This window comes from Aquarana catesbeiana, linkage group LG01 (genome assembly GCF_042186555.1).
Source record: "Aquarana catesbeiana isolate 2022-GZ linkage group LG01, ASM4218655v1, whole genome shotgun sequence".
NCBI lineage: Eukaryota > Metazoa > Chordata > Amphibia > Anura > Ranidae > Aquarana > Aquarana catesbeiana.
In genome coordinates, this window is record NC_133324.1 from 239,011,453 (window position 1) to 239,034,328 (window position 22,876).

The 22,876-nt window shown below is 41.2% G+C and overlaps 1 protein-coding gene across 1 annotated transcript in view; it reads left to right on the top strand.

The window, feature by feature from the left end:
• The window catches only part of ALDH2 (aldehyde dehydrogenase 2 family member), a 71,374-nt gene that overhangs the window by 15,430 nt on the left and 33,068 nt on the right, over positions 1-22,876 (top strand). Inside the window, exon 3 of the mRNA XM_073626285.1 lies at positions 20,691-20,831. Within this exon, the coding sequence (XP_073482386.1) occupies positions 20,691-20,831 (141 nt within the window). The remainder of the gene's footprint in view (positions 1-20,690; positions 20,832-22,876) is intronic.

Sequence of the window (22,876 nt, forward strand, 5' to 3'; positions counted from 1 at the left end):
CACCTCAGTAGATATACTACGCATTTAGTTGTACAAGTGATAAGCGATTTGATTGAATGTGTGGCACCAGTTCCACTGGAGGTGAATTCTGTTATTCTTCTATCTCGTAATGTGTTGATGCTGCAAACATTACATCTTCTACAGGGGGAGAATCCTTTTAAGTCCCCAAAAAAAGTAGGGCGTTTGGGTGGGACAGGGATATTTGGTGCCAACAGATGTCTAAAGCTAGTGGCCCCCCTAAATAAAATCCGTGGTTTTTCAGACAAAAGGGGTCCCAAGATTCGGTCGTTTTTAATAACGGACCAATGTTTTCTGATGATTCTTTTAATGGCCCAATGTTGGCTTGAATAGGTTGTGATGAAGGCTAGCCCAAAATCCTCCCTGTCTTGTACTTGGGGAGGCTTGTCACGCAGTAATTCATCACGCTCCCTGTTCCCTATCTCCACAATTAGAGAATCCAACATAGCAGCATCATAACCTTTAATCACAAACCTCGATTTCAAATCCAAGGCCTCCCTATGGAACTCATTGGCATCAGAACAATTACGTCTCAAACGCAAAAATTGGCCTTTAGGCACAGCGGATAGCCAAGACTTGTGATGACAGGAATCAAGTGGTATAAAACTATTCCTGTCGGTTGTTTTAAAGTGAGTTGAGGTGGTGATGACGCCATTAACCACAGTGATGGTTAAGTCCAAAAAGTGGATTTGGGTAGCACTGGCCTCATGGGTGAGTGATATGCCCCTGTCATTGTTGTTGAGTACAGACAGAAAGGTGGTTACAGAATTGATGTCACCATCCCAAATGAACAGGACATCATCAATGAATCTCCTCCACATGACCAACTGGGGAGGACTGTCCTTTAATACCACGTCCTCCTCCCACTTGGCCATGAAGAGGTTGGCCATGCTGGGAGCAAATTTAGCTCCCATGGCCACTCCCTTTGTTTGTAAATAGTGTGCGCCACCATACCAGAAATGGTTATGTTCCATCGAGAAGTCCAGTAGCTCCATCACGAAATTACATTGCGTGATGGAGATACTGGAGTCTCGATAGAGGAAATGGCGCACAGCCTCGTGTCCTAGACTGTGGGATATAGAGGTGTAAAGTGATGCGACATCAGCTGTCACTAGCATATATGTAGCTTTCCACTCCACTTCTCTCAATATATTAAGGACATGTTTAGTGTCCCTAAGATATGAGGGAGTGCCCACCACCAGTGGTTGTAGGAAGAAATCAATGTACTTTCCGACACGCGAAGTTACCGAATCAATACCACTGATGATGGGCCTCCCTGGGGGATTGGTCAAGGTCTTATGAATTTTCGGTAATATGTACATTACCGGTAGCCGAGGAGCTAAAGGGACCAAATATTCCCTCTCCTTTTTATCAAGGATCCCTAAGTCATAACCTTTCTCAATCAAAACCCTGAGTTCCCGCTTAAAACCAGGGGTTGGATCGGAAGGTAGAGAAGAATACGTATTCGTGTCCGAAAGGATTCTCAAAATTTCGTTGTTATAAGAGTCATGATCCATGATGACTATTGCTCCGCCTTTATCGGCGGGGCGTATTACAATATCCTTTCTATTCATCAAGGCCTCCAAACCCACTTTGATATTATGCTGCGTTTGTGCTGATCTAACATTTAAGTTAGCCAGATCCTTAAGCACCAAATCCCGAAAAACGGTAACATTCGGTGCTCCAGTGCTGGGAGGGTTAAAAAGTGATGCATTTCTTAGTCCTGAATGTGTGACCACAGAGGCTTCTCTACTTAGCTGTCTAGCAGGGTTACTTAAAACATACCTTTTTATGTTTAGTTTCCGTGTGTATTTCTGCACATCAATGAATGTTTGGAATTTATTAAGATTCCGTGGTGGTACGAACTTCAGACCCTTACCAAGGGTCGAAAGTTCTTCCTTGGAGATTTCCTTGGTGCTTAGATTAATGATACCACTTATATCCTCCTCCTTTTTGGGGTGAAGCTTCCTCCCCCCTCTGCACCCTCTCTTGCATCTCCGTTTCTTTTGTTCCTTCCCCTCCCGGCCCACTGAAAATCCCGATGAGGACGGTTATCCCCAGTGTGTCGGTTGTGGGAAGAATCTAAGGGATTATAGTCCCTATTGGAATCAAATGCCTTATCATTCATACCATCATATAGAGGAGAAAATCTATTCCCAACGTTAACCCCATATTGTTCACATGCCTCATCATTTTTACGTTGGTTTCCCCGGGGCTTTTGTCCCTGAAAATCGAGACGTCGTTGGTTACTCTCAAAATCGTGATGTGCTTCCCGGTCATTTAATCGTCTCCAAGGTACGGGAGACCGACGACGTGATCGGGAGGAGGAATTCCTCCTACCCCCTCTACCTCTCGTGTGTTGAGAGTGTCCCCGAGGTCTAGCACCTCCCCATGAATGGGGAGAAGGGGGGTAAACCTGAGATGACTCCAGTTCAGTGTTCCCATGAATACCTTGGGACCGGGGAAGCACATCACGATTTTGAGAGTAACCAACGACGTCTCGATTTTCAGGGACAAAAGCCCCGGGGAAACCAACGTAAAAATGATGAGGCATGTGAACAATATGGGGTTAACGTTGGGAATAGATTTTCTCCTCTATATGATGGTATGAATGATAAGGCATTTGATTCCAATAGGGACTATAATCCCTTAGATTCTTCCCACAACCGACACACTGGGGATAACCGTCCTCATCGGGATTTTCAGTGGGCCGGGAGGGGAAGGAACAAAAGAAACGGAGATGCAAGAGAGGGTGCAGAGGGGGGAGGAAGCTTCACCCCAAAAAGGAGGAGGATATAAGTGGTATCATTAATCTAAGCACCAAGGAAATCTCCAAGGAAGAACTTTCGACCCTTGGTAAGGGTCTGAAGTTCGTACCACCACGGAATCTTAATAAATTCCAAACATTCATTGATGTGCAGAAATACACACGGAAACTAAACATAAAAAGGTATGTTTTAAGTAACCCTGCTAGACAGCTAAGTAGAGAAGCCTCTGTGGTCACACATTCAGGACTAAGAAATGCATCACTTTTTAACCCTCCCAGCACTGGAGCACCGAATGTTACCGTTTTTCGGGATTTGGTGCTTAAGGATCTGGCTAACTTAAATGTTAGATCAGCACAAACGCAGCATAATATCAAAGTGGGTTTGGAGGCCTTGATGAATAGAAAGGATATTGTAATACGCCCCGCCGATAAAGGCGGAGCAATAGTCATCATGGATCATGACTCTTATAACAACGAAATTTTGAGAATCCTTTCGGACACGAATACGTATTCTTCTCTACCTTCCGATCCAACCCCTGGTTTTAAGCGGGAACTCAGGGTTTTGATTGAGAAAGGTTATGACTTAGGGATCCTTGATAAAAAGGAGAGGGAATATTTGGTCCCTTTAGCCCCTCGGCTACCGGTAATGTACATATTACCGAAAATTCATAAGACCTTGACCAATCCCCCAGGGAGGCCCATCATCAGTGGTATTGATTCGGTAACTTCGCGTGTCGGAAAGTACATTGATTTCTTCCTACAACCACTGGTGGTGGGCACTCCCTCATATCTTAGGGACACTAAACATGTCCTTAATATATTGAGAGAAGTGGAGTGGAAAGCTACATATATGCTAGTGACAGCTGATGTCGCATCACTTTACACCTCTATATCCCACAGTCTAGGACACGAGGCTGTGCGCCATTTCCTCTATCGAGACTCCAGTATCTCCATCACGCAATGTAATTTCGTGATGGAGCTACTGGACTTCTCGATGGAACATAACCATTTCTGGTATGGTGGCGCACACTATTTACAAACAAAGGGAGTGGCCATGGGAGCTAAATTTGCTCCCAGCATGGCCAACCTCTTCATGGCCAAGTGGGAGGAGGACGTGGTATTAAAGAACAGTCCTCCCCAGTTGGTCATGTGGAGGAGATTCATTGATGATGTCCTGTTCATTTGGGATGGTGACATCAATTCTGTAACCACCTTTCTGTCTGTACTCAACAACAATGACAGGGGCATATCACTCACCCATGAGGCCAGTGCTACCCAAATCCACTTTTTGGACTTAACCATCACTGTGGTTAATGGCATCATCACCACCTCAACTCACTTTAAAACAACCGACAGGAATAGTTTTATACCACTTGATTCCTGTCATCACAAGTCTTGGCTATCCGCTGTGCCTAAAGGCCAATTTTTGCGTTTGAGACGTAATTGTTCTGATGCCAATGAGTTCCATAGGGAGGCCTTGGATTTGAAATCGAGGTTTGTGATTAAAGGTTATGATGCTGCTATGTTGGATTCTCTAATTGTGGAGATAGGGAACAGGGAGCGTGATGAATTACTGCGTGACAAGCCTCCCCAAGTACAAGACAGGGAGGATTTTGGGCTAGCCTTCATCACAACCTATTCAAGCCAACATTGGGCCATTAAAAGAATCATCAGAAAACATTGGTCCGTTATTAAAAACGACCGAATCTTGGGACCCCTTTTGTCTGAAAAACCACGGATTTTATTTAGGGGGGCCACTAGCTTTAGACATCTGTTGGCACCAAATATCCCTGTCCCACCCAAACGCCCTACTTTTTTTGGGGACTTAAAAGGATTCTCCCCCTGTAGAAGATGTAATGTTTGCAGCATCAACACATTACGAGATAGAAGAATAACAGAATTCACCTCCAGTGGAACTGGTGCCACACATTCAATCAAATCGCTTATCACTTGTACAACTAAATGCGTAGTATATCTACTGAGGTGTCCATGTGGGTTGGAGTATGTTGGCCGTACCATTAGGAAACTGAATGTGAGGTTGGCGGAACATATCACCAACATCAAACAGGGCTTCGATAAACACAGTGTCTCTAGGCATTATGATGCAGTACACGATAGGAACCCTAAGGGAACTGTGTTCATCGGCATTGAGAAGTATGTTCCCCATTGGCGGGGTAGCAATGGAAAAAGAACAATCTCTAGATCCGAAACTAATTGGATCTACAGATTGAACTCCCATGCCCCGAATGGGTTGAACATAGAGTGGGATATCAACTGTTACATCAATAATAGTTGAAAGAAATTTCTTTGCTGATAACTTTCCCCCCTTTCAGATTAACGGTAATTAAAACTTTATATAGATGATCCCCTCCTTCTTCCTCCTTTTTTTATTGACATGCATTTTTATTTGTATTTTTATCAATATACATTTACCCATCTTGCGATTTTAGACATATTTGGACTATTAAGTGTCCATTTTTTGATACACACATTATGATGTTTATAGTATATTGGAAATATGTCTATATATCTTTTATTGGACATATGGCTGATGGGGAGCTTAAGTCCATCCATATCTATTTTTTGGTTTCTTTGCACCCTAATTGTATACACTTCATTATGTATTTTTCATTGGGGAATTATCTCCATTCCGCCACCAGATGGCAGTGTGCAATACACACTTGCTGTGGAGGCTGGTTTATGTTTCTACACACTATAAGTAATCTGGAGTGTGTCGTGCACTTTTCTTTTTTAGCCACTAGATGGCGGTATACGGTGCATGATTTGGTTCTATATACACATTCTCCTATGTTTATATCAAGGAAGGGTGTATGGGTGGTTTTCATTGGGTTGGAATGACTAACAATAAAGTATTACTATCCGCCCCCGTTCCCCCTCAGCCAATGAAAGAGTTATGGCGCTATGGCGCTTGTGTATTTAAAGCGCATGCGCGAGCGTGGCCACGTACCCCTGATGACGTCAGTTGTGACGAAACGGCCGTAGGGTCACAACGCGAGCACGCATCGCGCATGCGCGATTGGATTTTAAACGGCGGTGGAGTTTTTTGCTTCATTTCTCCCTGTCAGAAGTTTTATTTGTTTCTATGCATTTTTAAATAAATTAGTCAGATTGTCCTACACTATCGGAGTTCTCTCTTTTTCTTTTTGGGGCATTTTTGATTCAATCCCTATTGCATCCGGTGGGCAAATCCTTGCTACACCCTGTTTGGAAGCCCCCCTTGGCTTGCCATAGGAACACCTGGAGAACATCTGAAAAGCATGGGCGAGGACACCATCTGGATTTCTACATCCCTACTGAGCCTGTTTTGACCCCCCTGAACAAGGGTGGTCGCAGGCTGTCTGGTAAGCCTCCAACTCTTCCTTTGGTGGTGGGCAACAGCTGCGGTGGAATATTGAACCGGAATTTGTGTTGGAATATTATCACGATTTGGGACTTTTGGTTCATTATTTATTGGGACTTTTTATTTTAATTATTCACTTTAATTTTTCCACTTCTATTGTAATCACCAAGCACAAAAGACCAACTAATAATATATAAGTGAACAAAGTTCCTTACCACAAGTTGATGTAATTCCAATTTTTATTGTCACGTTTGATTTACAGGATTTATTTTAGTCCAATATATTTGTATTTGTTTATTAACTTTCGGTCTAGATATATATAGGTGCACTTGATTTAATTTTTAGTGTCACAATACACATATATAGATACGTAATTGTATCAGATTAGGTGGTATAAGTTTTTTTCACATTTAATCACAAACATATGGGTTTTGGCTCTTTCGCGTATATTATTATATGCGTATCTTCATTAGTCCAGCGCTACACTGTTTTATCTATTGTAGAATTTTTAATGGTAAATTTATTTTAACAGTGAGAGACAGAATAACAAACCCAGAAACTCATTTCAAAAAAGTTATAAATTGATTTTAATGAGTGAAATAAGTATTTGACCCCTTCGCAAAACATGACTTCGTACTTGGTGGCAAACCCTTGTTGGCAATCAAAGGTCAGACTGTACTTGTAGTTGGCCTCTAGGTCCTCTTTGCAGATCCTCTCCAAGTCATTAAAGCGGTTGTATACCTGCAAAAAATAATAAATTCTAAAAAAACCTTAAAGGCATAAGGAGCTAGTATGCATTGCATACTAGCTCATTTTGAAATACTTACCTTAGATCGAAGCAACGGCGTGTCTACCAGGTTTACGGCTCCGGTGCTGTGAGTGGCCGGAGCCATGATGATGTCACTCCCGCACATGCATGCGGGAGTCTATTCTCCGTCAAGGAGCTCTGATTTTCCGTCAGCGTCCGGCGGACCTTGAGAGCCCATTCACACAGGGACGACTTGTCAGGCGACCTAGTCGCCTGACAAGTCGCCTCCCGTTCTGTCAATGGAACCGTTCTAATCGGAGCGACGCAAGTCGCTCTGACTTAGAAAAAGGTTCCTGTACGACTTTGGGGGCGACTTGCATAGACTTCTATACAGAAGTCGTTTTGCAAGTCGCCGCGGAAGTCGTTTGCAGGTCGCCTCGCTGAGGCGACCTGCAAGTCGTGTTGCCCCTGTGTGAATGGGGTCTTAGAGCACATGCACCGCTGATGTCAGTGGCTGCATGCAAGGTGAATACAGGTTTAGGAGATATTCATTCTACCTACAGGTAAACCATATTCTAGGCTTACCTGTAGGTAAAAAGGGTATACAACTGCTTTTAAAGAGGAAATGAATCCTGATGGGTTTTACTTTTCTTTTACCCTGCAAAGTAAAAAAGCATAATATACTAGCACATTATGTGACACTTGCCTGCAAACTAAGCCTGTGTGTCCCCGCTGCAGGCTGCATCTTTCTTCGCCCATCTTCCTTCTGGGGCCACAGACTCCAGATATGACTGGCTGGAGCCCCGTGAACTCACTGCTGCGCATGTGTGCGGCAGCCACCGGTCATAGCTCACTCGCCTGAAGAAATGTCACGGGGGGCGTTTCTTTACAGCGCATGCACTGATGACCTCATTGGTGCAATATACAGTAAATATCTTCTAAACGGCACATTTAGGAGATATTTACAGTACCTATAGGTAAGCTTTATTCTAGGCTTACCTATAGGTACAACTTGCAAAGGGAGGTTTACAGGCTGACGTTTGGTAACTCGAACCTTTAGCTCCCTTAACATTTTTCTATGGGATTAAGGTCTGGAGACTGGCTAGGCCACTCCAGGACCTTAATGTGCTTCTTCTTGAGCCACTCCTTTGTTGCCTTGGCCATGTGTTTTGGGTAATTGTCAAACTGGAATATCCATCCACGACCCATTTACAATGCACTGGAGGAAGGAGGTTCTCGCCCAAGATTGGACTACATGGCCCCGTCCATTGTCCCTTTGATGCGGTGAAGTTTTCCATTACCCTTAGCAGAAAAACTCTCCCAAAGCATAATGTTTCCACCTCCCATGTTTGACGGTGGGGATGGTGTTCCTGGGGTCATAGGCAGCATTCCTCTTTCAAACAAGCCAGTTGAGTTGATGCCAAAAAGCTCGCTTTTTGGTCTCTTCTGACCACAACACTAACCCAGGTCTCCTCCGAATCATTCAGATGTTCAGTAGCAAACTTCAGATGGGCCTGTACATGCGCTTTCTTGAGCGGGGGACCTTGCGGGCGCTGCAGTGTATTACCAATTGTTTTCTTGGTGATTTTGGTCCCAGCTGCCTTGAGATCATTGACAAGATTCTCCTGTGTAGTTCTGGGCTGATTCCTCACCGTTCTCATTATGATTGAAACTCTTCGAGGTGATATATTGCATGGAGCCCCAGACCAAGGGAGAGTGACAGTTATTTTGTGTTTCTTCCATTTGGGAATAATCGCACCAATTGTCACCCTCTCATCAAGCTGCTTGGCGATGGTCTTGTAGCCCATTCCAGCCTTGTGTAGGACTACAATCTTGTCCCTGACATGCTTGCACAGCTCTTTGGTCTTGGCCATGATGGAGAGATTGGAATCTGAAGGATTAATTGCTTCTGTGGACAGGTGTCGTGTTTTTTTTTTTTTTTTTTTATACAAGTAACAAGCTGAGATTAGGGGCACTCCCTTTTTAAGAGCCAGAAAAACACCTGGGAGCCAGAAATCTTGCTGATAAGTGATCAAACCCTTATTTCACTCCTTAAAACATTTTTTTTAGCAGAGAAAAAAATGGCGATTGTTGCAATATTTTATGTCACACGGTATTTGTGCAGCAGTGTTTTAAACACAACTCTTGGGGAAAAGGGACAATTTCATGAATTTTAAAAAAACAAAACAGTAAAGTTAGCCCAATTTTTTTGTATAATGTGAAAGATGATGTTACGCCGAGTAAATAGATACCAAACATGTCACGCTTTCATAATTGCAGGCACTCGTGGAATGGCGACAAACTACAGTACCAAAAAAAAAAAAAATCTCCATAGACGACGCTTTAAATTTTTTATTTTTTTTTTTTTTACGGTTACCAGGTTAGTTAGAGGAGGTCTAGTGCTAGAGATATTACTCTCTCTGATGATTGCGGTGATACCTCACATGTGTGATTTGAACACCATTTACTTATGCGGGTGCGACTTCCGTATGCGTTTTTCTTTGCGTGAGCTCGCGGGGACGGGGGCTCTTTAAAACTTTTTTTTATTTAATTTTATATTAGCCGCATTGGTTGTTATCCCTAGAAAGCTGATCACCCGCTCTATAAAAAAAAATGGTACCGGGATGATACCTGCAGCTGCGGGCATCATCCCGGTATAACCCCCGAAAGCCGAGGCCGCATATCTGCGTACGCTCGGCGGAAAGGGGGTTAAAATGTAAATTTATAACCTGGATATTTTTTGTTCTCACTGCAGTGCTATGTGATATATCAATCACCTGAGAAATGTATATGTATTCAAAACTTATTTTCAGCAAGTCCACAGTGAAGAAAAATTTTTTTTTTCACTGGACTTGCTGAAATTATGAATTTTTGATGTTTACCTCAAATTTATTTTTTTACTGTGCACTTGCTTGATGACAAATATTTAATTTATATATTTTTTTTACCATTTATGTTCTTTGGGAATTCAAGTTGCTCCAACATTTATTTATTTATTTATTTATATATATATATATATATATATATATATATATATATATATATATATATATATATATATATATATATATACACACATACACATACTTATACTGTTCTTTCTGCCTGGAAACTGGAGATTGTCCATAGCAACCAAAAAGTGTCCCTTTATGTCAAAAGTGGCTTTAGATCAGCTAGAAAACAGCGATAGTAAATTAGAACATTTGCAGAATTGAGCGATAGTGAATCGTGGGGAAATTATTATTTATTATTATTATTATTATTATTTACCCGGGATATCTACTAGACTCTTGTTTGGACAGATTTAAGTGTGTTATTGTTAAGAATTACAGGCCTACAATATAAAACGCCAAATTTCCATGCAAAATAATTGTACCGCTTTCAGCACCTAAAATCCGAAATAATCATACTGCCAGGGAGGTTAAAGGGTTTTCACTGTTACAGAAAATCTGTAATGTGAGCTTACACTGGACCCCCTCCCCAAACCCCCTGGTACCAGTGTCCTGCGATGTAAACCCCCCCCCATTTGGTCGGGCACTAGGATGCTACTTCACTGGTCTGGGAATTTTAAATCTCCATAGCTTTCTCCCCTCGCAACACTGACAGGACAGGCTAGATGGATTCTGATTGGTCAGCGCCATCCATGTGATGGTGCTGACCAATTAGAATACCTCTTGTCTGTACATGCTGAAAGGTACGGATAGGAGATTAAGCCTTGGTGATTTCAAATCCCCAGGTCGGTGAAGTGTCGTCCTGTTGCCCGACAGTGGGGAATCATGGAACGCTGGTACAGCAGGACTGGGGGGGGGGTCCAGTGTAAGGTCACCTTACAGATTTTCTGTAAAGGTAAATTTACACTTTTCTTTAGAAACAAGATGGTGGTAGATGCCATATTTCCACGTCCCTTTTCACACACGTCTGATCCGTCCGAGGGGGATCTCTCTGGTGATCCTTGCTGAGCAGGCAGATGACAGGTCCTGCCCACTCCGCTATGCAAAGCAGACAAGGACTGCATGTCCGTTTCCATCCTGTAGCTGTTGGATTGTATGACAAATGTATCGCCATACGTCTTTTTTTCAGCGGATTTTAATCGGATGCCAGGCAGGTGTCAGCGGGCACATGTCCGCTGACCTCTATCTCCCTAGAGAGGACAATGGGTGGCCCGATCGGGTCCACCTGAAGAACAGACACGGGCGGACCCGATCGTGTGAAAGATGAAGTTCTTTTGTTAAGCTTATTTGCGGTTTCAGCTGTACTTTCGAGTATCTATTTTTAAAAACTGCAAAACTCCTTCCTGCACCATCTCCCTCCCAGGTTTCTATAAAACTGGCTTGTCTAGGGGCAGGATCTAGCACTGTGTGGCTTGTAGGGACAGCAGCAATTCAAACTAGTATACAGTATTTTTGCAATCTTTCAAAACTTGTTGTGCAAGATTGTTTGAGGAAGCTAATAGAACTGTGTATTGCACAAGTATATTGGCAATCCCTTAACTTGTCTAAGTTGGCATGCTCAGTAGTTTTGATATTTTCTCATTCTGTATTACATAACAATAGGATGAGTAAATTACTGTATTGGCGTATAACACGCACCATTTCACCCTTAAAGTCGGGTGCAAATAGCGCGTGCGTGTAATATGCCGATACTTCCATTTTAGTTGCCTCGGAGGGGACGGGGGGGGGGGGGGGTGGGATGAGTGCCGTCAGATTACATACAGTGAGAATCTCCTTTTTTTTTTTTACTTGGTGGCCTTTGTAATAGGAAGTCCCATCTCCTGGGCTGCCATTGGACCACTGTTCTGTCTATCATAGGAGATTCTCTCTGTATGTAATCTGTCGGTGCACGTTCCTCCCGTTCCTCCCGCTCCTCCCGCTCCACCCCCCCATCCCCTCTAGGCTGCAGATGGGCATCGATCAGGCTTCATTGAAGGCACTTATTTTGCTTCAAAGTTCCTTATTTAAAAATTTGTATTTATTTATTTTTTTTTTCCCCCTGAAACTTCCCTCTTAACGTGAATGTGCGTGTTTATACGCCGATAAATATGGTAATTGATATTTTGTTTTTATATAGTAGAAAATTTGTATTGTAGGTGAGTCACGACTCATTGTAGAGGCACAGGGTGGGCACCTTTTTTGTATAAAGGGGCATGTAATCTGGGCTTCAACTAATGATTTTCATGATCGATTAGATGGCTTCCTTTTTTTTTTTTTTTCCCATTAATTGAATAATCAGATAAAAATCTTAGTTTGGTATATAATTTTAGATCTGTAAAGTTTTTTTTTTTTTTTTTTTTAAAATAAACATACCTAACCATATAGCTGGTTATATATCAAAATATCTAATAACAGTACTTTTAGGCTCGGTTCACACAGGGACGACTTGTCAGGCGGCCTAGTCGCCTGACAAGTCGCCTCCCGTTCTGTGCTATGGAACCGTTCTAAGGGGAGTGACGCAAGTCGCTCCGACTTAGAAAAAGGTTCCTGTACGACTTCGGGGGCGACTTGCATAGACTTCTATACAGAAGTCGTTTTGCAAGTCGCCCGGGCAGTCGTGTGCAGGTCGCCTCGGTGAGGCGACCTGCAAGTCGTGCCGCCTCTGGTGTGAACCGAGGCTTAGAGGTTGAATCTGAACTTTGCTACAATGTAAAGTAGTGAGTGTACAGCTTGTATAACAGTGTAAATTTGCTGTCCCCTCAGAGTGTATGTATGTGTATTATTAAATAATTTTTTTTTTTTTTTTTTTTTTTTTTTTTCTTCTCTTTGCTCTACATACCTGCGCTGTGCAGTGATTTTGCACAGAGCAGCCCTGATCTCCTAGGATCCCCCACTGGCACTTCTGGCCCTTTCTTTTCTCAGTGTGCCACCATAGGATGCCGCTTCTTATTGTGGCACACCCATGGGCTGTGCTGTATGTGCCCATAGACATTCACTATTGAGCAAACTTGTAGACTATTTTTTAGTATATTGCTATATGCTACAGTTTTGGAACATGCAAATACTTTTTAGTTTGTTGTGTTGGATGTTATATTTTATGCATGTTACATTGCTTTTAACAGAGTATCTGCTACTCGGCTAAAATGCAGTACAATACACGAAAACTATGTTCAGCTTCTGTGCCCCACAGACATTAGTCCTTTTTTAAATGGTCTATTATCATGTGATCTATTTCGCAGTATACTGGACAATACTGGTCTATTCATTTTTTATAAAACTAGATTAGGGGTTAGATAAAAATCTGAAGTTTGTTTCTAAATGTAATCATGTGGCTACTGACTGACTTTTTAGGACAAATGTGCTTTGGGCGAACAGGAGTTGAATATTCTAGCTGGATTCCAGAACACTGATGCCTATTTTGTAGGAGTTCTCCTATATAAGTATTTGTAAAAAATATATATTAGAATGCATAAAGGACCTTTCCACATTAAAGTGGGTATTAAAACCCTCCTGATGGGATTTCCTTTTGTAAAAGGTGGAAAAATCGCTTCTGCTGTTCAACAATGGCAGAGTGGTAGATCTTGGTTCTCTGTAAAAAAAAAAAAAAAAAAAAAAAAAAACCTTGACAAAGCTGGTGGACTTCTGGAGTATGGGGTGAGCAGGCATGCACAATCTTTCTGTGCAATCCCATCCATGGAGCTCAGCCTATGGAACCCCTGGTCCGTGTGTGTGTGTGTGTGTGTGTGAGGAGCATGCCTATGCCAATTTCTATTTTGACTAGTTTGCATTGAATTAGCAAAAGAAATCAGGAGGCCCTGGCAGCACTGTCACGTAAATTAAAATGTGAATAAGATCGGGCACCTTTATGCCTACAGTGTACCAAATGGCTTATCTGAGTACTTGCGCAGCATAGACAACCTTAAAGCTGTGGTGGGAAAAATAAATATTGCGTAGCATGAGTGGCTTCATATATGGAAGGTAAGTTCACTGAAGGCACACATTCCATTTATAATTTACTTCTAAAAGGAAAAATGGTTACAGAAATGCTATAGATCTATAAAAGCATGCTATTCTACCATAATCCCCCCTTTATCGATCTACAAGAAAAATTTACAAGGTGGCAACGTCCTGGGCCTATTCATTCCGTAACACATCGTACATATGCGTCTGACACTAAATAAATGGTTATGCACCTCTTTGAAACGTGTATACAGTTCTCTGTCCGTTATGGGAGCTGCAATGTCTGTTTGTTTTATTCATCTTCTGAAGATTCTGATACATCGTTTTATCTGTAACATCACAGACGGCTGGCCGCACTTCAGTTTATGTGTCTACGATCGCGGATCGGGCTGGCACCAATTGATGTGTAGAGGGGCTGTGAGTTAATTCACTTACCTGAAGTGGTTTCTTTACCAGTGCACCTCTTCACACATCCATCCATACCCTCAAAGTCTGTAACCATTTCCACTAATACCCTCTAATACTAAAATACTAACACTAAATCTTGTGTGTGTTTAAGAAAAAAAAAAAATACAATGTTAACGGGGTTCTTATGTGTGACCCATTTTATATGGTCATATTTCCTAATATCCCTGCTTTTCTTGAGAGCGGTGTAATCTTTTTGTAGACCACTCTCTCATGAGCATGGCCTTCCTAACCCCCTGGTCTTGAACTGTATTATAACTGTACTCTTTGCTTTTATTTTGTAAAGCACCAAGCAAACTTGTTCTGCACTGGTGAGACATTCTCTAGTCTAGTTTCTTAACTGGCTTCCACTGGAGCATGGATTAGTCTAAGTGGATGTATTAAAATGTTAACCTTTTCTAATGCTATTACCCCGGATTTGCAGCTGATGGAAAGCAGTACAGGATAACTTGGTATGGCAGCGGATGCTGAGACTTTATCAATGCACCTACAGATGTGTCTGATTAATTGTAATCTGCTTTCTTCCAGTCCATATGGTGTAGGTGAATAGATCACAAAAGCATCTTTTCTGCTGCTTTTTGTTTTCCATCTATTTAAAGCATTTCTAAGCTTGGATTGGGTTCAAGTATACTTTTCTAGGAACCTCTAGACTTTATAGACAGTAGCTAGAAAGCAATAGCTAGCTGCTGTATAGATGTGTGTCAGAATGACAGAAGAGTAGTAGAAAGTAGTGCTGTTGGGTGTTATAAAATACTTTTTGTGCCAGGATCTAGCGTTAACATATTGCACTACAGGTGGTCTCCTAGTTACAAACATCCAGCTTACAAACGACTCCTACTTACAAACTGAGGAAGATGACAGGAAGTAAGAGGAAATCTACCCCTAGGAAGGGAAATTCACTCCTGTAAGTTATTATGGGGGAAAAAGTACCTCCACTGAAGCTTTATTGCCAAGACTTGTTTCCACAACCCAAAATTTTCGAAATCCAATTATCATTGGGGCAGAAAGTGAGGTAAAATCTTCTGAACAGGGGCACAGACAGCAAAACAAATGTTACAGGGGTGTTAACTCTTCCCTATTCTATCAACAAAGCTTAAAAATAGTTTTTTGGGCTGGAACAACACTTACAAAATGTACCTGTTCTGGGGCTGGGGAAAAAATCGATTTAAATCTTGAATCGAGTTGAGAGGTCAAATCGATTCAAAATTTAAGCAAATCTATTTCTTTCTTTTGGGCACCGCACCGGTCCTGAGGAGCTGTGGGCAGGAGTTTTAGGCAAGAAATTTATTCAAATAAAATGAATATGTGGCGCTGCCTTATCCTTGTGTACCAACCCCAAATCGGGGAAATGAAGAATCAGAGTACTACAAAACTATAAGTGATCTAATAATGCCCTGTGATGACCAAATAAGATCTACTTCAATGCATAAATAATGTGACATAGATCCAAAAAAAAATTAGTGCATCAAATTATTGTATGATTCCTAGTGCTCATAGATATAATGAAATATATATTACAGTGCCCTTGCAACTCCTGTTGTGTCTGTTTGGACATACAAAATTTTCAAAATTGACACATTGTGCAAAAATCACAAAAAGTGCATGTGTGCAACTGTAAGTGCAATGTGCATATAACAATTATAGTGGGTGATAAAGTGCATAGAAATAATGCCCCGTGGTGACAATGAGGTCTTACCACAAAATTGTGAACTATAAATAATCATACATCAAAGTATCATATATTGCGATTCCTATTCATATATTCAAATAAATATACATAAACGAAGTGTCAAGTGCGCAGTGAATTAATTGGTACAAAAAATTGCAGCTTCTAGTGCAACTGCTGTATCCTAGGCAAAAAAGTGACAAAGTGTGCAAACTAACCACAAAGTGCATATATGCGACTGATAATGCAATTTCAGGTCTCACGTACAGACATTAAGCATTGAGAAACCAATAAAGTGACAATAGTGCAATAAAGTTAAAAAAAAAACGAATGATTTGATTCCAGTGCTGTGCGACTCCTAATGTGACACCAATGTCCGCAAGGGGAGATCTTCTACAAAAAGGTGCAGATATAGGGATGGCCAGTGTCTTATGATACATTCATCCGATTCTGTTCCGGTGCGTGACCATTATTTCCCCCAGCCTCTCACCTGCAGTAGCGGGCCCCCAATGGGCCGAGTCAAACGAAAGTGCCCAGGTAGATGGTGATGTATGCAGAGGATGGGTTTTTTGAAATTGCAATTAAAGTACCCTGTTATGATGGAAAGTAGGCTGCCGTTTTCTGGTTGTTTAATTCCTAATACATGGTGGGGAAAATAATCATTTGATCCCCTGCAGATTTTGTAAGTTTGCCCACTTGCAAAGAACTGAAGGGTATACATTTTTATCATAGGTGGATTTTAAATGATGGAGACAGAATATCAACCAAAAATTGCGAAAAAACACGATACAAATGTTTGAACTGCAACTCAATTTATGTGAGCAAAATGTATTTGATCCCCAAGCAAAACATGACATGCTGTGCTTGGTGGCGAAACCCTTGTTGGCAAGCAGTGGTAAGACATTTCTTGTAGTTAGTGACCAGGCTTGCACACCTCTTAGGAGGGATTTTGGTCCACTCTTTACAGGTCTTCTCTAAGGGCTCTTTCTCACGGGGCGGATCAGTGATGATCCGCCCCGTGAACACCCGCTTGCTCAGCGGGGATCGCTCCGCCGATCCCCGCTGAGCAGGAAGATGACAGGTCCATCGCTGCACGCTGTGCAGCTACGGACCTGTCAGAGCGCCGCTCTCCCCTATGGGGGGATCGGATGATGACGGACCGTAGTGTCTGTCGTCACCCGATCCGATCCGAAAACGGATGGAAAAGTAGGTTTTTCCTCCGTTACACTTTTCGGATCGGAGCGGGGTCGGATGTCAGCGGACATGTCACCGCTGACATCCGACGCTCCATAGGGATGAATGTATGTCCGTTTTTCATCCGAAAACGGAAGGATGAAAAACGGACATACGGATCCCTCATGTGAAAGAGGCCTAAATTCTTTAAGGTTTCTTGGCTCTTGCCTTAGACCCCTTTCACACTGGAGGCGTTTTTCAGGCGCTACAATGCCAAAAATAGCGCCTGCATAGTGCCTGAAAAATGCCTCAGCTGCAAACACTGGGGCTCTGGCAGGGCATCACAAAAAGTCCTGCCAGCAGCTTCTTTGCAGCAGTGTAGGAGCTCTAAATATACCACTCCTACCCATTGAAAACAATGGGGCAGCGCCGGCAAAGCACCTCTGCAGCGGTGTTTTGCTTGCGGATTTAACCCCTTTTCGGCCGCTAGCGGGGGTTAAAACCACCCCGTTAGCTGAATGATGCCGCTTTACCGCTGACCCCCAGGGCGGCTCAGTGTGAAAGGGGTCTTGATGTCATAGTCAGCATTTTTCTTCCGCCAAACACGGCGAATCATGTTAATGCCAAAGAGCTCAATTTTGGTCTCCTGACAACAGCACTTTCTCCCAATCTTTCTTTGTATCATTTTAGATGTTCATTGGCAAACTTTAGATGGGCCTGTACATGTGTCTTCTTGAGGAGGGGGACCTTGTGGGTGCTGCAGGATTTCAATCCATGGCAGTGTATTGTTACCAATGGTGTTTTTTTTTTTTTTTTTTTTTTTTTTTTTTTTAAGTGACTGGTCCCAACTGCCTTGATATCATTTTACAAGCTCCTCCTGTGTAGTTCTGGGCTGATTCGTTACTTTTTCTCATGCTTTTCCTTCCCCCATGAGGCAAAATATCTTGCGTGGAGCTCGAGACCAAGGGAGATGGATTGCCATTTTGTATTTCTTTCATTTGCGAATAATCGATCCAACAGCTGTCTCCTTGCTGATGGTCTTGTAGCATTTTCACAGCCCTGTTCAGGTCTACAATCCTTGTCCCTGACCTCTTTTTGACAGCTCTTTGGTCTTGCCCATGATGGATGGTTTGAGGCTGGGTTCACGCCTAATACTGATGCGGCTCGCAGCAGGGGTTCGGTGTGTCTGTTTTCAGTTTCTGGGATGAATTGGGACCTGAAACTGAGCCAAAGACGCACAGAACCCCTGTGCAATTCGCTCTGCAGCTGCCACGTAGATGTGAGAGCCGGGCACACTCTCCTGTCATGCTATTTGGATGCGAGTTTCCGCGCATCCAATTTTCATTAATGTGAACCCAGCCTGAATGGAAGAGATTCTATGTACAGGTGTCTTTTATACACATAATTAGGAGCGCCCTTCTTAAATTTGCAGGACTAGTCTGTATACCATATGAGCACCATACTCCATAGTCTGTGGGAGCCAGAATTATTGTTGGTAGGTAGGGGATCAAATACTATTACGCACTGAACTGCAACTCAATTTATAACATTTGTATTGTGTTTTTTGGTTGGTATTCTGTCTGTCATTTAAAATGCACTTTTATGATAATTCATTTCCTTGTAACTGGGCAAACTTACAAAATCTGCAGGGTATAAAATATTTTCCCCACTGAATAGCTTTATTTCTGTCCTTCTCATCATGCAATGTTAATCTCTATTTAGTCACTGATCTGGAACCAGCATGCTTCCAGTAAAGTCAAAAGTTGATACAGTAAAACCTTAGTTTTTGAGAGCGTTTTGCAAGACAAGCAAAATGTTTTAATAAATTTTGCCTTGATATAAGAGTAGCATCATGTCACAACTGGAGTATAATAAAAAGAGGAGCCTCTAAGTGTTGCAATAAGTTGCTAAATGTTGTACCTTCATTAAATGTAACCATATTGCTACACTTAAAGGCTCCTCCTTCTTTTTTTTTTTTTTTTTATACTCCAATTGTGACATGACGCTACTCCTTTTTATATCAAGACATCGCTTGTCATGATATAGCACCTCTAAGTGTAGCAATATGGTTACATGTAATGAAGGTGCAACTTATTGCAACACTTAGAGGTGCCTCTCTTCTTCTCTTTTTATACCCTGTAAAAAAAAAAAAAATGCTTTGAATTACAAGCATGTTTCTGGAATGAATTATGCTCGCAAACCAAGGTTTTACTATACCAGGTTGTGTGCTTGTTCCGGTTCATGGCTGACAAAGCAGTGGAGCCAATACATGTGCATAGCCTTTTGGTGACGTAAACCTGACACACAAACCTGTTGCTGTTGCCATTGTTTTAAGCAAAGCCAAATTCCAGCCAAAACTTTTTTTCCGGTTTTGGAGTATTTGGCAGGGCAAGAATCAGCAGGCTTACCAGTAAGTGTAACAAAACGGGTGAACAAATATCTGCGCTAACTAAAAAAGTAAAAGCCGTCGACATAGTTTGTTGATTTATCAAACCCAAATATAAAAAAAATCAAAATGCAGCTCTTAAATAAACGAAATTGGCAAGTAAATATGATGGTCCATAAAAAAACAGTGAAGAATAAAGGATAACGTGAAGCCTTCACCAAACTTCAGTGTGCAGAGGAAAAGCACACCACACCCACGTGCTGTCAATCTGCTTACCAGAAAAAATATGAAAACAGGCGATGTAATCATGATGAAAAGGTTCAACAAAATATCCGAATGGCACACTCCATCATTGACAGGCAGATTGGGAAAAGTCAGGTTGTCACATATCACCAGGACATCAAGATTCACATGAGAAGATGGATGAATGGTGCGATCACCAACAGGATAACCCAGTAGGGAGAAAGCAACAATAGTGAAGCCCGTATAGGTAAAACACACGTGTTTATTGTAGTCTTACAGGTAAAAGATGAACATCGGATTATTTTCTTTCTGTGATGTTCATCTTTTAAGTGTATTTGCACTTTTCCAGCCAAAGTGGAACACCTATCGCCTGGGCCAGTTGATAACCTCCAATGGCTTCCAATACCACTACTGTACTACACTGACACCAGATCTTGCTCTACTCCCCAGCTCGATCTCCTTATGTAGCTCAAATTTACTGAGCAACATATCCATATAAGATTATTTTCATATCATTCAGGTATTTAGTGTTCTTGTAAAAGTCTTCCCTGCTCCATGTTTTAAATTGCACCCTATTAAATGTAGGTGGCTTCATGTAGAAATATAAAATGGATAGTGTATTGGTTTGCAAGAGATCATATTGTCCAGTCAGCAAACTGAAAGAGTTGCTGTATGCTTACTCCATGTTTTGAATATTATCTCTTTTATGTAGAAGAGCATTTGTCCCAAATTTCTAAAGAAACCAAATATTGTGCCAATTAATAATGCATCCCTTTTGGCAGTGCTTGGTACAGCTACCTTTATGAATAGTGTGGCTACAAAAGGTGTTTACTCAGAAACCTGAACAGTATTATTATTCAGTATGTAAAGTGCTGTCTTATCAGAACTGCTATTTCATGCAAATGCCTTGTGTTCTTGGCTGTGTTTACAGTATTGTCCTAAGGTTAACCTTTTTTAACTGGTATTTTTATAGGCAGATGTTGACAAGGCCGTGAAAGCAGCACGAAATGCGTTCAAGTTGGGATCACCATGGAGAAGAATGGATGCTTCACAAAGGGGACTCTTGATAAACAGGCTTGCTGACCTTATTGAACGGGACAGGGCTATTCTGGCTGTAAGTAGATGGTGGGGGAAAAAATGGTAACAAGTTTCACTCAAAAACAATCATTTAAAAAATGTAAGGTTTAATAAAATTGTAAACTTGCATCATTTTGATTGGTTCACACAATCCATTGGTGTAAAGCAGTGTGCGTGTGGGTTTTTCTTTTTTGTACATTTTAATAGGGTTATTTCACCAAATGCTACATATTTTTCACTGCACTGACAAATTTGTATAATGCACATCACATAACTTTTATCAATGATTACATAATTTTAAAGTTTAATACATGTTCCTGAAAAAAGCTGGCAGCTTCTCATCTGCCTTTTACCTCTGATCGAAATTGATAATGGGACCTGTTTTGGGATGGTTGCTCGGTCAAGTAACAATCTAGTGCAGCTATTTCAGTGACTGGAGGCTGGCATTAGCATACTTTCTTGCCTCTCCCCAGTCACCTTTTTACCCCAGTTACTAAAAAATATATTTGGTGACAATGAGGCCTTTCATACCTGGTTGTAGGGCCGAAACAATGAATCGATTATGAAAATAGTTGACAACTATTTTCATAAATCGATTAATCAGTCAGCTGATTAGTTGGCCTGCTTACAGAATGCATTATTTGTTTTACATATCGGGTAATAAATTGCAGCACAAATACAGATCAGTACTCCAGCCATACATGTCAGTAAGTGTCTGAACTTGTGAATGTGTGGGGAGCAATGCCTCATGGGACATATAGTCCTGGGCAAAAAGTAAGTGATTCTAAAGGCAGAAGTTTTTACCTTGCTGTAGGGGGCACTCTATACTATACTTTGCAGCTTGCTATTGGGGCACTCTGAAGGCAGGAGGAGCCTAAAGTGTCCGTGGGGGACCCCAAAAGAGAATCAGGGCTGCTTTGTGCAAAACCATTACACAGAGCAGGTAAGTTCAACATATTTGTTTAAAAAAAATAAAAATAAAGAAAATTTAAAAAATCACTTTAAAGACTGTGCAGGGAAGATCAGAATCTGAACCCAGAGAAGCTGGAGGCTGCTAGACTGGAGTTAATATAAGGCATTACAATTTAATTTAAAATAAACTGTTACCAGTGTTGTGCATTATACTGTATATAAAATGATCATATCCATGAGAACTTTAATATAAAATAATTATATTCCCCCCCCCCCTCCATACTTCATATAGCTTCATGTCTGATTCCTAGTTAAAATGCCCATATATCCTACTTTTGGGTATATCTATATCTGTGATTATCTGTTTTTTGTTCTATAAAGGGCTAAATGTTTTTTTTTTTTTTTTTGTTTTTTTAACCCAATTAACCTAGGTGATACAAAAAAATTCTTGTTACTGTGGTGGAAAACAAATGTCGATTTTTGACTCCATTAGTGATTAGAAATGCTAACAAATTTTTAAAATGAACATATTTTTTCTTTGAAGGAAAACATTGTTTTTGTATGGCCAGCATTCAGTGACAGCAGGCACAGGGAGCTTTTATCAAGCCACCTGCCTATGACAAGGGAGTCTGTCATACATAATCTATTAGTTCTGTCTGGTAATCAACAAAACAGTCTTTAATTTTTTTTTTTTTTCCTTTTTAATATCATATAGTTTTGGTTATTTATTATTATGAAAATAATTGTTCGTTGCAGCCCTACCTGGTTGCATTTATAACCTAGCCTTTTTCACCTGGACATTGGGGAAAATTCACTTTGGCCTAAACTTGTAAATCCAAATATCCATGATCCGTGAAGCTGAGATCTGATAAATGGGCCCCAATAAACCATTCCTTTTCTTGAAAGAATGGAGTGAAAAGTCCCTGATGGCATTCTGTACTCTAAAATATAAAAAATTGATGCGCTCTAAAAATTGATCAACCAATGTGCAAAAACTGTATCAAATCGCAAATAAATAAAATATCAGAAAAATGCTCAATAAATAATCAGATACGCATATAGATGAATAAGTACCTATTAAATAGAGGTAAATAAAATCCTGGTGCTAATACATATACACATACCACCCCAAAAAATATGTGAAGGTGTGTAGCAATAAATAAATAATGC